Source organism: Blennius ocellaris (genome assembly GCF_963422515.1).
Source record: "Blennius ocellaris genome assembly, chromosome: 18".
NCBI lineage: Eukaryota > Metazoa > Chordata > Actinopteri > Blenniiformes > Blenniidae > Blennius > Blennius ocellaris.
The window spans coordinates 362,161-377,160 of NC_137667.1; the positions used below are offsets into that span (position 1 = coordinate 362,161).

Below are 15,000 nucleotides of genomic sequence, written 5' to 3' on the forward strand. Positions count from 1 at the left end.
CTCTCTGTCCCTCTCCGTACCCTCTCTGTCCCTCTCCGTCCCTCTCCGTCCCTCTCCGTCCCTCTCCGTCCCTCTCCGTACCCTCTCCGTCCCTCTCCGTCCCTCTCCGTACCCTCTCCGTCCCTCTCCGTCCCTCTCCGTCCCTCTCCGTCCCTCTCCGTACCCTCTCCGTCCCTCTCCGTCCCTCTCCGTACCCTCTCCGTCCCTCTCCGTCCCTCTCCGTCCCTCTCCGTCCCTCTCCGTACCCTCTCCGTCCCTCTCCGTCCCTCTCCGTACCCTCTCCGTCCCTCTCCGTACCCTCTCCGTCCCTCTCCGTACCCTCTCCGTCCCTCTCCGTCCCTCTCCGTACCCTCTCTGTCCCTCTCCGTCCCTCTCCGTACCCTCTCCGTCCCTCTCCGTCCCTCTCCGTCCCTCTCCGTCCCTCTCCGTACCCTCTCCGTCCCTCTCCGTCCCTCTCTGTCCCTCTCCGTCCCTCTCTGTCCCTCTCTGTCCCTCTCCGTCCCTCTCCGTCCCTCTCCGTACCCTCTCTGTCCCTCTCCGTACCCTCTCCGTCCCTCTCCGTACCCTCTCCGTACCTCTCCGTACCCTCTCCGTCCCTCTCCGTACCCTCTCTGTCCCTCTCCGTCCCTCTCTGTCCCTCTCCGTACCCTCTCCGTACCCTCTCTGTCCCTCTCCGTCCCTCTCCGTCCCTCTCCGTCCCTCTCCGTACCCTCTCCGTCCCTCTCCGTCCCTCTCCGTCCCTCTCCATACCCTCTGCTGTCCCCTAGTGTCCAGACTGGCCGGGATGGACCAGGCCGTCCACAAGCTGAACGTGGGACACTACACTCTGGACATTAAAGTCAGCCAGCTGATCGACCGTCTGTCCAGGATGGACGGTGAGACAAGTCTCCTCGGTCCAACTGCTGCTCTTCACACAGATTAACCGTCTTTACCTTCGTCTTCGTCTTCTTCTTGTCTCGCCGTCGCCGTGGCAGCGAAAGTGGGCGAGCTGGAGGACAACATCCGGGACGTTTACCAACACAGCAAGGACAACCGGCAAGAGCTGGGACGACTGGAGGGTAAGACAGGAGATGCTCTGTAATCTGGATTAGAGGAAGAAGATGCTCTATAATCTGGTGTTAGAGGAGGAAGATGCTCTATAATCTGGTGTTAGAGGAGGAAGATGCTCTGTAATCTGGATTAGAGGAGGAAGATGCTCTATAATCTGGATTGGAGGAGGAAGAGGCTCTATAATCTGGATTAGAGGAGGAAGATGCTCTATAATCTGGATTAGAGGAGGAAGAGGCTCTATAATCTGGATTAGAGGAGGAAGATGCTCTATAGTCTGGATTAGAGGAGGAAGATGCTCTATAATCTGGATTAGAGGAGGAAGATGCTCTATAATCTGGATTAGAGGAGGAAGATGCTCTATAGTCTGGATCAGAGGAGGAAGATGCTCTATAATCTGGATTAGAGGAGGAAGATGCTCTATAATCTGGATTAGAGGAGGAATAGGCTCTATAATCTGGATTAGAGGAGGAAGATGCTCTATAATCTGGATTAGAGGAGGAATAGGCTCTATAATCTGGATTAGAGGAGGAAGCGGCTCTATAATCTGGATCAGAGGAGGAAGATGCTCTATAATCTGATGTTAGAGGAGGAAGATGCTCTATAGTCTGGATTAGAGGAGGAAGAGGCTCTATAATCTGGACTAGAGGAGGAAGATGCTCTATAACAACAGAAGGTACTGTAATCCCGCAGGGTGCCAGAGGGGGCGCCGGCTGGGCTACAAGTGCTACCTGGTGTACGACGGTCTCCAGGATTACGCCGGAGCGTCCAGGAAGTGTCTGGAGCGCGGCGGCCGTATGGCGATGCCGCGCGACCGCCGCGAGCAGGAGGCGCTAGCCGAGTACGTCCGGACCGTCTTCCGCCCGGGCCGGCCGGTCTGGCTGGGACTCAACGACCTGCGGGACGAGGGGACGTACCGCTTCCAGGACGGGACCCGGGTGTCCTACTTCCAGTGGCGGAGACACTTCCTGTCCAGCCAGCCGGACGGCGGGCGGCGGGAGAACTGCGTCGCCATGGCGACGGAGGACGGGGACTGGTGGGACCAGTACTGCGACCGGACCATGAACTACGTGTGCGAGTTCGACGACCGCCTGGCCCTTTAAGACGGGTCCAGACCTGGAGCTCCAGGACTGGACCTGAGGGTCCTAGACTCTAGTGAGGCTCCTTGAGGGTCCAGACCTGGAGCTCCAGGAGGTCCAGGTGGTCCAGGTGGTCCAGGAGGTCCAGGTGGTCCAGGAGGTCCAGGTGGTCCGGTCACACGTGACGAGTCCTTCAGACCAGATGAACAGGAAGTGGTCTTCGTCACCCAGTTTGATTACAGGTCGTCTTCAGTTGCCCTGACAACGGCCGTCCTCCAGCCGGTCTCATGGTAGGACCAGGGACCTGGACCAGGGACCTGGACCAGAGACCGAAGAGTCTACCGGTCTCCCAAAGGACGATGGTTCCTCTGGAGGAGGACTGGAGACCACCTGGGGAGCCTGGAGACCACCTGGAGGCCAGCTGGAGACGACCTGGAGGGCCTGGAGACCACCTGGAGAGCCTGGAGACAACCTTGAGACCACCTGGAGAGCCTGGAGATGACCTGCAGAGTCTGGAGACCACCTGGAGACCACCTGTAGACCACCTGAAGAGCCTGGAGAGCCTGGAGACGACCTGGAGAGGACCCGTGGACCAGCTGGAGATAACCTGGAGACCACCTGGAGAGCCTGGAGACCACCTGGAGACCAGTTGGAGGCCACCTGGAGGGCCTGGAGACCACCTGGAGACCACTTCCAGTCTTTCCTCCAGGTTTAGCAGGCTCCTGGTCAGCCAACATGGCAACCTGCTGTTTCGCCGCAGAATTACTTCATTTGGCTTTTCAAAGTAAAGCTAATGACTTTTACTTTTTCAATCAGTCGTCAGGGAACTTTTAGAGTGAAACTTTCTACGTTAATATTACGTCAGTGGGTGGAGCTACTCAGCAGCAACAACAACAACAACAACAACAATTGTTCCAAACTCGATGGACGAAACAACAAACGAACAGGAAACTTATTTCATATTTTCTTTCCAGAAAAGTCGTAGAACTGATTTCATAAAGTATTTTTCAGTTTGTCATTTGGTTCTTTCATCTCAGGCGCTTTGTGTCAGAGATTTAAAGGTCAAAGAACTTGAAAGGGCTCAAACTTCGTCTTCATAGAATTTAATAAAAACGCCAGATCAGCAGGAATTACATCGTCAAAACAAAACAACAAATCGCTCAATGCAGTTTCATCTAAAACGACGTGGCGTCGCTCTGAATCCGTGATTCTCCGGTCTGGACGATCTGAAGCTGCGTTTCCATGACAACGATGCAGTTGCCAGGTTGGAGCCATTGCCAGGAGCAGCGTTTTATTAAAAGCTGCACTTTGTCCCGTTCGCACTGAGTCACAGCTTTTTCAAAAAGTTAACTCCGCCCCCTTTTCCCATTTGAGACTTTTCAAAAAGTTGCACTTTCAGAGGTTCCGAGCAACGAAAGCCAAACTTTTGTTTTCTCTTGTGTGTGAATGAAGCTTCGGTTTGTTTTAATTGGAATTTGAGAATCAAAAATGTAAATTTCTTTTCTTTTTTTTTTTCTTTTACCCCCAAGGTCCGTTAATTTGCATGTCAGTAAAAGTGGGCGTGTCCATCTGTCTGTTTTGATGAATCAGGGATCAGAGCGACGGCGTGAGGTGAGCGAACCGTCAAGCAGCTTCAGGTAGATCAAAGCATTTAGATCAAAGCGTTTAAATCAAAGCTAACGATTAAAGACGACGACTCCGATGCGACGGAGAAGATCAGAACTCTTTGCTCTCGGCTTCCATCAGTCACACGTCTCCATGATGTCATGGCTGCGAAGTGTGACGTCATCAACGTGACGCAAAGAGCTGCTCTTCGCCGGCGGCGTCAGAGACGTGGGCGGAGCTTCCCGCGGCGCTCCGTCAGGCCGAGGCCTCCGCCGTGGACGCAGCGTCCGCGGCGCTCACGATGTCCGACACGCTCGGCCGGTCCAACGGGTTCCTGCTGGGATGGCAGAGAAGGAGCTTCCCTGATTGGTCCAGCAGAAAGTCTCCGCCCATCTGGAAGACAAAACAAGAGTTCAGACTCAAAGCAGCCGCCATCTTGGTCACAGCAGCCTTAAAGCGCCTTGCTGCCCTCATGTGGTTCATCTCGGTACTGCAGGTTCCCTGCTGCTACTTCATTCGGCTTTTCAAAGTAAAGCTAATGAGTCTTACTTTCTCAATCAGTCGTCAGGGAACTTTTAAAGTGAAACTTTCTACGTTAATATTACGTCAGTGGGTGGAGCTACTCAGCAGCAACAACAACAACAACAACAACAACAATTGTTCCAAACTCGATGGACGAAACAACAAACGAACAGGAAACTTATTTCATATTTTCTTTCCAGAAAAGTCGTAGAACTGATTTCATATCAAGTATTTTTCAGTTTGTCATTTGGTTCTTTCATCTCAGGCGCTTTGTGTCAGAGATTTAAAGATCAAAGAACTTGAAAGGGCTCAAACTTCGTCTTTATAAAACTTAATAAAAACGCCAGATCAGCAGGAATTACATCGTCAAAACAAAACAACAAATCGCTCAATGCAGTTTCATGTAAAACGACGTGGCGTCTCAGTACTGCAGGTTCTCTGCTGCCCTCATGTGGTTCATCTCGGTACTGCAGGTTCTCTACTGCCCTCGTGTGGTTCATCTCAGTACTGCAGGTTCTCTACTGCCCTCATGTGGTTCATCTCGGTACTGCAGGTTCTCTACTGCCCTCGTGTGGTTCATCTCAGTACTGCAGGTTCTCTACTGCCCTCGTGTGGTTCATCTCAGTACTGCAGGTTCTCGGCCCTCGTGTGGTTCATCTCAGTACTGCAGGTTCTCTACTGCCCTCGTGTGGTTCATCTCAGTACTGCAGGTTCTCGATGAAACGAAAACTTCTACTTTATTTAGACTTTTCATAAAAGAAAACAGAAGAAGAAGCAGAAACAAACAAAACCTCCAGGATGTATCGCTGCTGTCAGAGATGTAAAGGATTTTCAGAATAAAAGCAGGACTGAAGGACAGTAGGGGACGTGGTCTACCTGGTAGATGTCCTCCAGCAGCCGGGGGGCCACGTCGGGGAAATCCCGCCCCGCGGTACGGAACTCCGAGTAGCGCAGGAGGCAGCCGAACCGCATCACCTTGGAGTAGGAGGAGCCTAGACCCAACTTCCTGTACACCTGCAGAGGGGGAGGGGCTTCTGGTGAGGGAGAGGCTTATGGCCACGTTTCCCTGGCAACGCTTCAGGTGAAACCACACCTTCATCCCACTACGCCCCCCCCCCCCCCCCACCACCACCAAACCAAACAGGTACCCTCAAATCTGAATCATCTAATCTGATTACTAGTTACTTCTTTAAAAGTAACTTCATTTCTTCAATCATTATTTGTTTTTTAAAGTAACTACGTTTCATTACAAGTTACTTTTAGTTACTTTCTGGTTCCAACCAATCAGAGGCTGTTAGAGGTTGCTCTCTACTGCCCCCGCTGGTCGCTCAGATTTACCACACTGCCCCTTTAAATGAAAGTATTAGAGTAGTAGTGAGAGTACAACCTTCCTGTGAGGATCCAGCACCACCTGCAGGCTGGTGCCGGTCTGCTCCACCCAAACCGCCGCCGCCTCCAGACCGGCGAAGGAGACGACCAAGACCACGACTGACCGGGACGCCAGGAGGCCCTGAGGAGGGACACGCTACGTCAGCATGCTACGTCAACACTACGTCCACACGCTACGTCAGCACTACGTCAGCACTACGTCAACACGCTACGTCAACACTACGTCAACACGCTACGTCAACACTACGTCTACACGCTACGTCAACACTACGTCTACACGCTACGTCAGCACGCTACGTCAGCACTACGTCAGCACGCTACGTCAGAACTACGTCCACACGCTACGTCAGCACTACGTCAACACGCTACGTCTACACGCTACGTCAGCACTACGTCAACACGCTACGTCAACACGCTACGTCAACACTACGTCTACACGCTACGTCAGCACGCTACATCAACACGCTACGTCAGCGCTACGTCAACACACTACGTCAGCGCTACGTCAACTCGCTACGTCAGCACGTCAGCACTATGTCAACACGCTACGTCAGCACTACTTCAACACGCTACGTCAGCACTACGTCAGCACGCTACGTCAACATGCTACATCAGCACTATGTCAACACGCTACGTCAGCACTACGTCAACATGTTACGTCAGCATGCTACGTCAAAACTCTACGTCAGCACTACGTCAATACGCTACGTCAACGCTATGTCAGCACTACGTCAACACGCTACGTCAACACGCTACGTCAGCATGCTCCGTCTACACGCTACGTCAGCACTACGTCAACATGCTACGTCAGCATGCTACGTCTACACGCTACGTCAACACACTACGTCAACACACTACGTCAACACGCTACGTCTACACGCTACGTCAGCACTACGTCAACACGCTACGTCAGCGCTACGTCAACACACTACGTCAGCGCTACGTCAACTCGCTACGTCAGCACGTCAGCACTATGTCAACACGCTACGTCAGCACGCTACGTCAACACGCTACGTCAGCACTATGTCCACACGCTACGTCAGCACTACTTCAACACGCTACGTCAGCACTACGTCAGCACGCTACGTCAACACGCTACATCAGCACTATGTCAACACGCTACGTCAGCACTACGTCAACATGTTACGTCAGCATGCTACGTCAAAACTCTACGTCAGCACTACGTCAATACGCTATGTCAACGCTACGTCAGCACTACGTCAACACGCTACGTCAACACGCTACGTCAGCACGCTACGTCTACAGTATGACAGCCTGACCTCTAGTGGAGGGAGACAGTATAACAGGCAGTATGACAGACAGTAGTACAGAGGTAGTACAGCGGTAGTACAGCGGTAGTACAGAGGTAGTACAGACAGTAGTACAGCGGTAGTACAGACAGTAGTACAGCGGTAGTACAGACAGTAGTACAGACAGTAGTACAGCGGTAGTACAGCGGTAGTACAGCGGTAGTACAGCGGTAGTACAGACAGTAGTACAGAGGTAGTACAGCGGTAGTACAGACAGTAGTACAGAGGTAGTACAGACAGTAGTACAGAGGTAGTACAGACAGTAGTACAGCGGTAGTACAGCGGTAGTACAGCGGTAGTACAGACAGTAGTACAGAGGTAGTACAGACAGTAGTACAGAGGTAGTACAGCGGTAGTACACACCTCCTGGGCCTCCAGCTGGGCCACGTGGTCCCGTCAGGGCAGTCACCCTACGTGTCTGATGAGGACCAGCAGCAGCTTCTGGTCCGGCTGCAGGAACTGGCCCAGAGTCACCGCCCTACCACACAACAGCCCTACTCAGCAAGGCGGGGTCGAGCCGGGGAGCCGGGCCTTACCGTCCTCCTTACCGTCCACTGCGTCCGTCCAGCAGCTCGGTGTCCAGACTCAGACTGGTGGACTCCGTCCCCGAGAGACGGAGGTCTGTGGTCTGAAGACCCTCGTCCACCGTCTGCAGGAAGGAGTCCCACTGCGCCTGCACAAGTACTACAAGTACTACATGTACTCTAGTACTGACTAAACAAGTACTACATGTACTGTAGTACTGAGTAAACAAGTACACTATACACAGGAAGCGAGTAAAGACGGTAATAAATACTCTGGTTTCATCAAGAGAATCAATAAATAAAGAATAAAGCAGAAGAACGAACCTCCAGCTGACGGAGTTCCTCCACCTTCTGCTTCAGGGCTGCATTGCTGACACACACACACACACACACACACACACACACACACACACACACACACACACACACACACACACACACACACACACACACACACACACACACACACACACACACACACACACACACACACACACACACACACACACACACACACACAGTTAATTAAAAGCAGATTAGTGTCCCTGGCGTCCCCCAGGGGGACAGAGGACGTCTCACTTTCAACTCCTTAGAATGTTTTCAGACTGAAAGTAGATTCATGATGTTCATGTTGATGAATTATAGTTTATTACAATCATTATAACTGAATTATAGTTTAATATCAAGTTCCAGTTATCTTGACTGGTGATGATAGGAGGACGGACGTTCTCTCTCTGAGACGTAGGACAGACTGTCCTCTCTCTGAGATGGAGGACAGACTGTCCTCTCTCTGAGACGGAGGACGAGACACGTGTCTCTCTCTGAGACGTAGGACGAGACACGTGTCTCTCTCTGAGATGGAGGACGAGACACGTGTCTCTCTCTGAGATGGAGGACGAGACACGTGTCTCTCTCTGAGACGGAGGACAGACTGTCCTCTCTCTGAGACAGAGGACGAGACACGTGTCTCTCTCTGAGACGTAGGACGAGACACGTGTCTCTCTCTGAGACGGAGGATGGACCGTCCTCTCTCTGAGACGGAGGACAGACTGTCCTCTCTCTGAGACGGAGGACGAGACACGTGTCTCTCTCTGAGACGTAGGACGAGACACGTGTCTCTCTCTGAGACGGAGGATGGACCGTCCTCTCTCTGAGACGGAGGACAGACTGTCCTCTCTCTGAGACGGAGGACGAGACACGTGTCTCTCTCTGAGACGTAGGACGAGACACGTGTCTCTCTCTGAGATGGAGGACGAGACACGTGTCTCTCTCTGAGATGGAGGACGAGACACGTGTCTCTCTCTGAGACGGAGGACAGACTGTCCTCTCTCTGAGACGGAGGACGAGACACGTGTCTCTCTCTGAGACGTAGGACGAGACACGTGTCTCTCTCTGAGACGGAGGATGGACCGTCCTCTCTCTGAGACGGAGGACAGACTGTCCTCTCTCTGAGACGGAGGACAGACTGTCCTCTCTCTGAGACGGAGGACGAGACACGTGTCTCTCTCTGAGACGTAGGACGAGACACGTGTCTCTCTCTGAGACGGAGGATGGACCGTCCTCTCTCTGAGACGGAGGACAGACTGTCCTCTCTCTGAGACGGAGGACGAGACACGTGTCTCTCTCTGAGACGGAGGACGAGACACGTGTCTCTCTGCAGACAACCTGCATTGACTCGTCTCTACGCCCTACACAAGTATGTCTGGGATTACAAGCTGATCTTGTTCTGAGCCCCGCGGACAAACGGTGGAGTCACCAGCCTTACATCTGCCTTGCATCTGCCTTACATCTGGACTGACTGCTTGGTTCTGACCTACCAACATTTTCATCGACGTGTTAACCAACTGATGGACATACGATCTACTACCATACCGCCTTACCTACCAACACATTGATCTACTACCATACCGCCTTACCTACCAACACATTGATCTACTACCATACCGCCTTACCTACCAACACATTGATCTACTACCATACCGCCTTACCTACCAACACATTGATCTACTACCATACCGCCTTACCTACCAACACATTGACCTACTACCATACCGCCTTACCTACCAACACATTGACCTACTACCATACCGCCTTACCTACCAACACATTGACCTACTACCATACCGCCTTACCTACCAACACATTGACCTACTACCATACCGCCTTACCTACCAACACATTGACCTACTACCATACCGCCTTACCTACCTATTGGCACTTAGCGAGGTACCTACGCCTCAACCTACCATTGTATGGACGTACGACCCTACCTCCATGTTAACCTAACTACCGAAGTATTGACTTGCCCAGATGTCAATTGCGTCCATACCAACCCCTTGTACTGACTTACCGCCCTACCAATAGTCTAACTTGGTACTTACACAAGTAAGGACTGTACCGACATACTGACTTACCAACGGGAGGTCAATGACCTTGTTCTACCAACCCATCAGCCTCCATACCAACCTATTCATGGCTTCCCTACGTAGCAAGGTCGCTACCTTGCTTCTTGCCAACCTACTCGCTGACCGAGCTCAGGAACAAGGTACTTACCAGTGTACCTGTCCATACACAGCCTTACTCACCTCCCTACTGACCTACCCACACATTGACTTACGTATGTACTTATGACTTGCCCTACCTGACCTCTCCCTACCTGACCTCGCCCTACCTGACCTCTCCCTACCTGACCTCTCCCTACCTGGCCTCTCCCTACCTGACCTCTCCCTACCTGACCTCGCCCTACCTGACCGATGGAGGTGTAGGGTCACACTTACTGGTAGGGTTTCTTCCATACGTCCTCAGCTTCACTCTTCTTCTTCACTCCGATGCTGCTCAAGAACCAAACAGGTTGAGTCATCAGGACTGAGTGGAGACGTCCTCGTCCTGTCCTGTCCTCGTCCTGTCCTGTCCTCGTCATGTCCTCATCATGTCCTCGTCATGTCCTCATCCTCGTCCTGTCCTCATCCTCGTCCTCGTCATGTCCTAATCATGTCCTCGTCCTCGTCCTCACCTGTGGTAGAAATCTGCCCCGGCTGTGATGAGGCCGAACAGGGTGGTGATCTTATAGGGGACCAGTCCCTCCAGGGACACTGCAGGGGGACAGGAGGACAGGGAGACATGGGACAGAGTACAGGGGGTATGGGACAGGAGGACAGGGGCAGGAGTATGGGGACAGGGGGACAGGGGGCAGGAGTATGGGGACAGGAGGACAGGGGACAGGGGGACAGGGGGCAGGAGTATGGGGACAGGAGGACAGGAGTATGGGGACAGGGGACAGGGGGACAGGGGACCAGTCAGTGGAGGCTTTGTCTCAGCAGCAGCTGACTGGGATTAGAGGCTCCGCCTCCTGTAATCTGCTGCTTTACTGGAATATTCATCAGTACTGCAGCCAGGATCCTACTGCAGTACTCGTTATACAACAATACTTATTATACTGCAATACTTTTTATACTACAATACTTGTTATACTACAATACTTTTTGAATGATGACAGTAGAGTTTAGTACTTTACACTTTGTCCTCATAAAGCCTTTCATCTTTAACCAACAGTAGAAGAAGAACCAGATTACTTTCATCATTGAGATTTTTTTAAACATTTTTAATCTCGACGCTGAAACTTTGTTAAGAAAAGCGGATTAGTGAAGTAATTCTACGTGTTTAATAATCCGGCTGCTCTGGTTTCACTCCGGAATCGCTTGTATTGTTCAGACCAGGTCAAACTTCCTCCAGGTCTCGAGCTGTGACGTCACCGCCGTGATCAACCATCAGAACTCTCCTCACCTGCAGCTTCCTGCTGGACGTTCTCCAGGAGAACCTTGCTCACGTTCAGCAGCAGGCCGAGAGCGGAGTCCAGGGTGTCTTCACTCACGTCCTCAGCCATCCTCACCCGCTGCCTCCGCGCGCCGGACTGGAGGGACCTGCTGCCATGCAGCGCTTTAACACGTCCTGGCACGTGAACGCACCACGTGGGGCTTCGTGCTGCGTTCAGGGGAACTGGGAAAATTAACCACTAACACGGTCCAATTCAGAAATATAAACAAAGACCGAGAAAGAACCGCGGCCATGAAAACACGTGAATCACTAACAGAACATTAAAATATCACCTTTTAATTTATTTTAATTTATGTCCTTGTACTTTGTACTTTAGTCCAGTACAATGCCAGATGCTATAAACATTAACAATGTGAGTACACAGACATTTTGTTATGACAGTGACTGTCAAAATAAAAGTCCCAAGTCCAGGAGACCATAAACATGAGTCATCACTTTGTTGTTCTGATGGGCTCTACTGAGCATGTGCAGAAGTACTAGTTACTCCGACTGGACAGTACACAGCGGGAGCTTTTCCTCGTGATCATGGATCGGGAGCGTTTCCAAAAAGTCCCGGTGAAATGAAGGTTCCACCTCCAGAACCCTCTGGTGTCTCTTCTAGAACATTTTCCTGCTAACTGGCTGAAGGTCAAAGGTTAAAACACGACAATCTGAGAGAAAATAGCCGCTAAACGGCGCTATTTCCTCTGCTGGGCGGAGCTTCTGACAATAACAGAGTGACATCACGAGTTGTGCACACGCCCAAGTTGTGTTTACATTATGGAGGATCAGAGTTTTGACCACGAAGAGGCTGAATTGAACCAGATTTCATCATCATGGTCATTTCAAACCCAGTGATTGATGAAGAAGACACAGAAGGTGGTTCTGCCATCGGTGACCCCGTCTGGAACATGTTTGAGGAAGCAGAAGACGCTTCGTCCTCCATTCGTCCTCGTCTCCTCGCCTCAGCAGCCGCCACTTTTCACCTTTGAGGCTTTGAGGCTCCGGACTTTTGGCAGAACGACCGGCTTCCTGGATCCAACACGTCCAAGAGCTAGAAGACTGAATCACTGAAGACGAGTCCACTTGATCGTCTACTAGCTGCCTGAGCTAACGGCTCCCGCTAGCCGCTCCCACTAGCTGCCCGAGCTAGCCGCTAGCGGCTCCCAATAGCCACTAGCCATCCGAGCTAGCCGCTAGCGGCTCCCACTAGCCGCCCGAGCTAGCCGCTCCCGCCGCCCTCCTCCTTTCCTCCTCTCTGGTCTCTTCCAGGCTCAATCTTTCATCAAGGCTCATAAAACGCCGACTAGAACTTCAGAACACTGTAAAAACTTGATATTTAAGAGGAAACAAGCCGATATAAACAACAGATCGACATCGTGTCCAACTTGTGATGTCACACATAGGCTCCGCCCACGAAGAAGGATTCCCCCGACTTCCTCGGCTGGAGATTCAAAATTCAAATAACTTTGTTGTGACAACAGTGGAGGGGCGAGTCGGAGGAACCTTACAAGTAGAACCCAACTATGGTTTTTTACAAAGTGCTGTTACGTTTCACTGGGACTTCTGGGAAAGTTTGTCCAGTAAGTCACGTTGTGAATCGTCACATAAAACAACGAGACGTGATCCTGCAGCGTGACGAAGATCAAAGCAGGAATAAAAGACGTCAAACTGTAAACCAACTTCATTATTTGCTGCTGAACAGGGATTGTTTACAAAACTAACCTGAGGTGACTCGTCTGCGTAATACCACCTTGTACTGTAATACCACCTTGTACTGTAATACCACCTTGTACTGTAATACCACCTACTGTAATACCACCTACTGTAATACCACCTTGTACTGTAATACCACCTTGTACCACCAGGGGGTCACTGGGGGACTCAAGATGACGATTGTTGGACATAAAAGAACAAAGGGAATAAATCCACTGGAAATGTTGGACAAATGAAAGAGTCACAGTGAATGAACGAGTCCTGGTCTACACGACGCCCGGACTCGTTCAGGAACGGAGGGTTACGTCATGAAAGAGTCACAGTGAATGAACGAGTCCTGGTCTACACGACGCCCGGACTCGTTCAGGAACGGAGGGTTACGTCATGAAAGAGTCACAGTGAATGAACGAGTCCTGGTCTACACGACGCCCGGACTCGTTCAGGAACGGAGGGTTACGTCATGAAAGAGTCACAGTGAATGAACGAGTCCTGGTCTACACGACGCCCGGACTCGTTCAGGAACGGAGGGTTACGTCATGAAAGAGTCACAGTGAATGAACGAGTCCTGGTCTACACGACGCCCGGACTCGTTCAGGAACGGAGGGTTACGTCATGAAAGAGTCACAGTGAATGAACGAGTCCTGGTCTACACGACGCCCGGACTCGTTCAGGAACGGAGGGTTACGTCATGAAAGAGTCACAGTGAATGAACGAGTCCTGGTCTACACGACGCCCGGACTCGTTCAGGAACGGAGGGTTACGTCATGAAAGAGTCACAGTGAATGAACGAGTCCTGGTCTACACGACGCCCGGACTCGTTCAGGAACGGAGGGTTACGTCATGAAAGAGTCACAGTGAATGAACGAGTCCTGGTCTACACGACGCCCGGACTCGTTCAGGAACGGAGGGTTACGTCATGAAAGAGTCCAGAAGGTTCGTCAGAGAAAATTCTCAGAGAGAATAAAGATTAACGTCACTTTAGAACAAAGTGAATCAGTTCCAGGTTTTCCTCGTGATGTCGGAACCAAACGTTCTGGAGGCAGTTTGTCTGGAAGAACCTGAACGCCCTTCATGCCCCGCCACAATAAGAGCAGACGATTAACAAGTCAGCAGCCTGCCGGAGCGTTTTGCAGGATTTAAAATTCAACTATCAGTAAAACATTGACCGAGGACGGAACAGACTGGTTCTGCACACCTGGTCACCGTCTCTGACTCAATACCAGCAACCCAGCCGGAACCAGTAGAACCAGTGGAACCAGTAACCCAGCCGGAACCAGTAGAACCAGTGGAACCAGCAACCCAGCCGGAACCAGTGGAACCAGTAACCCAGCCGGAACCAGTAGAACCAGTGGAACCAGTAACCCAGCCGGAACCAGTAACCCAGCCAGAACCAGCCAGAACCAGAGGAACCACTGGAACCAGTAACCCAGCCGGAACCAGAGGAACCAGTAAACCAGCCGGAACCACTGGAACCAGTAAACCAGCCGGAACCAGTAAACCAGCCGGAACCAGAGGAACCAGTAAACCAGCCGGAACCAGAGGAACCAGTAAACCAGCCGGAACCAGAGGAACCAGTAACCCAGCCAGAACCAGAGGAACCAGTAAACCAGCCGGAACCAGAGGAACCAGCCGGAACCACTGGAACCAGAGGAACCACTGGAACCAGTAACCCAGCCGGAACCAGAGGAACCAGTAAACCAGCCGGAACCACTGGAACCAGAGGAACTAGTAACCCAGCCGGAACCAGAGGAACCACTGGAACCAGAGGAACCAGTAACCCAGCCGGAACCAGAGGAACCAGCCGGAACCAGAGGAACCACTGGAACCAGTAACCCAGCCGGAACCAGAGGAACCAGCCGGAACCACTGGAACCAGAGGAACCACTGGAACCAGAGGAACCAGTAAACCAGCCGGAACCACTGGAACCAGAGGAACTAGTAACCCAGCCGGAACCAACCGGAACCACTGGAACCAGTAAACCAGCCGGAACCAGAG

General features: G+C 51.8%; 2 protein-coding genes across 3 annotated transcripts in view; one reads left to right on the forward strand and one right to left on the reverse strand.

Annotated features, from left to right (window-relative positions):
- clec11a (C-type lectin domain containing 11A) overlaps positions 1-3,141 on the forward strand; it is a 3,675-nt gene extending 534 nt beyond the window's left edge. Inside the window, exons 2-4 of the mRNA XM_080514168.1 lie at positions 768-875; positions 975-1,058; positions 1,741-3,141. Of these exons, the coding sequence (XP_080370294.1) occupies positions 768-875; positions 975-1,058; positions 1,741-2,150 (602 nt within the window). The 3' untranslated portion in view covers positions 2,151-3,141. The remainder of the gene's footprint in view (positions 1-767; positions 876-974; positions 1,059-1,740) is intronic.
- Positions 3,142-3,203: 62 nt separating this feature from the next.
- On the reverse strand, positions 3,204-11,552 carry selenol (selenoprotein L). Of its 2 annotated transcripts, XM_080514166.1 has the most exons (9): positions 11,260-11,527; positions 10,490-10,568; positions 10,254-10,307; positions 7,801-7,838; positions 7,501-7,625; positions 7,316-7,430; positions 5,641-5,763; positions 5,130-5,267; positions 3,204-4,124 (listed from the first exon to the last, which is right to left on the reverse strand). In XM_080514166.1, exons 1-9 carry the CDS (start codon positions 11,357-11,359, stop codon positions 3,952-3,954), a joined length of 945 nt encoding a protein of 314 aa, XP_080370292.1. In that variant the 5' UTR covers positions 11,360-11,527; the 3' UTR covers positions 3,204-3,951. The 2 variants fall into 2 exon arrangements, with proteins under 2 accessions (XP_080370292.1, XP_080370293.1); XM_080514167.1 differs by lacking the exons at positions 3,204-4,124; positions 5,130-5,267 and having other exon boundaries at positions 5,646-5,763; positions 7,801-7,846; positions 11,260-11,552.
- Between the last annotated feature and the right edge of the window lie 3,448 nt (positions 11,553-15,000).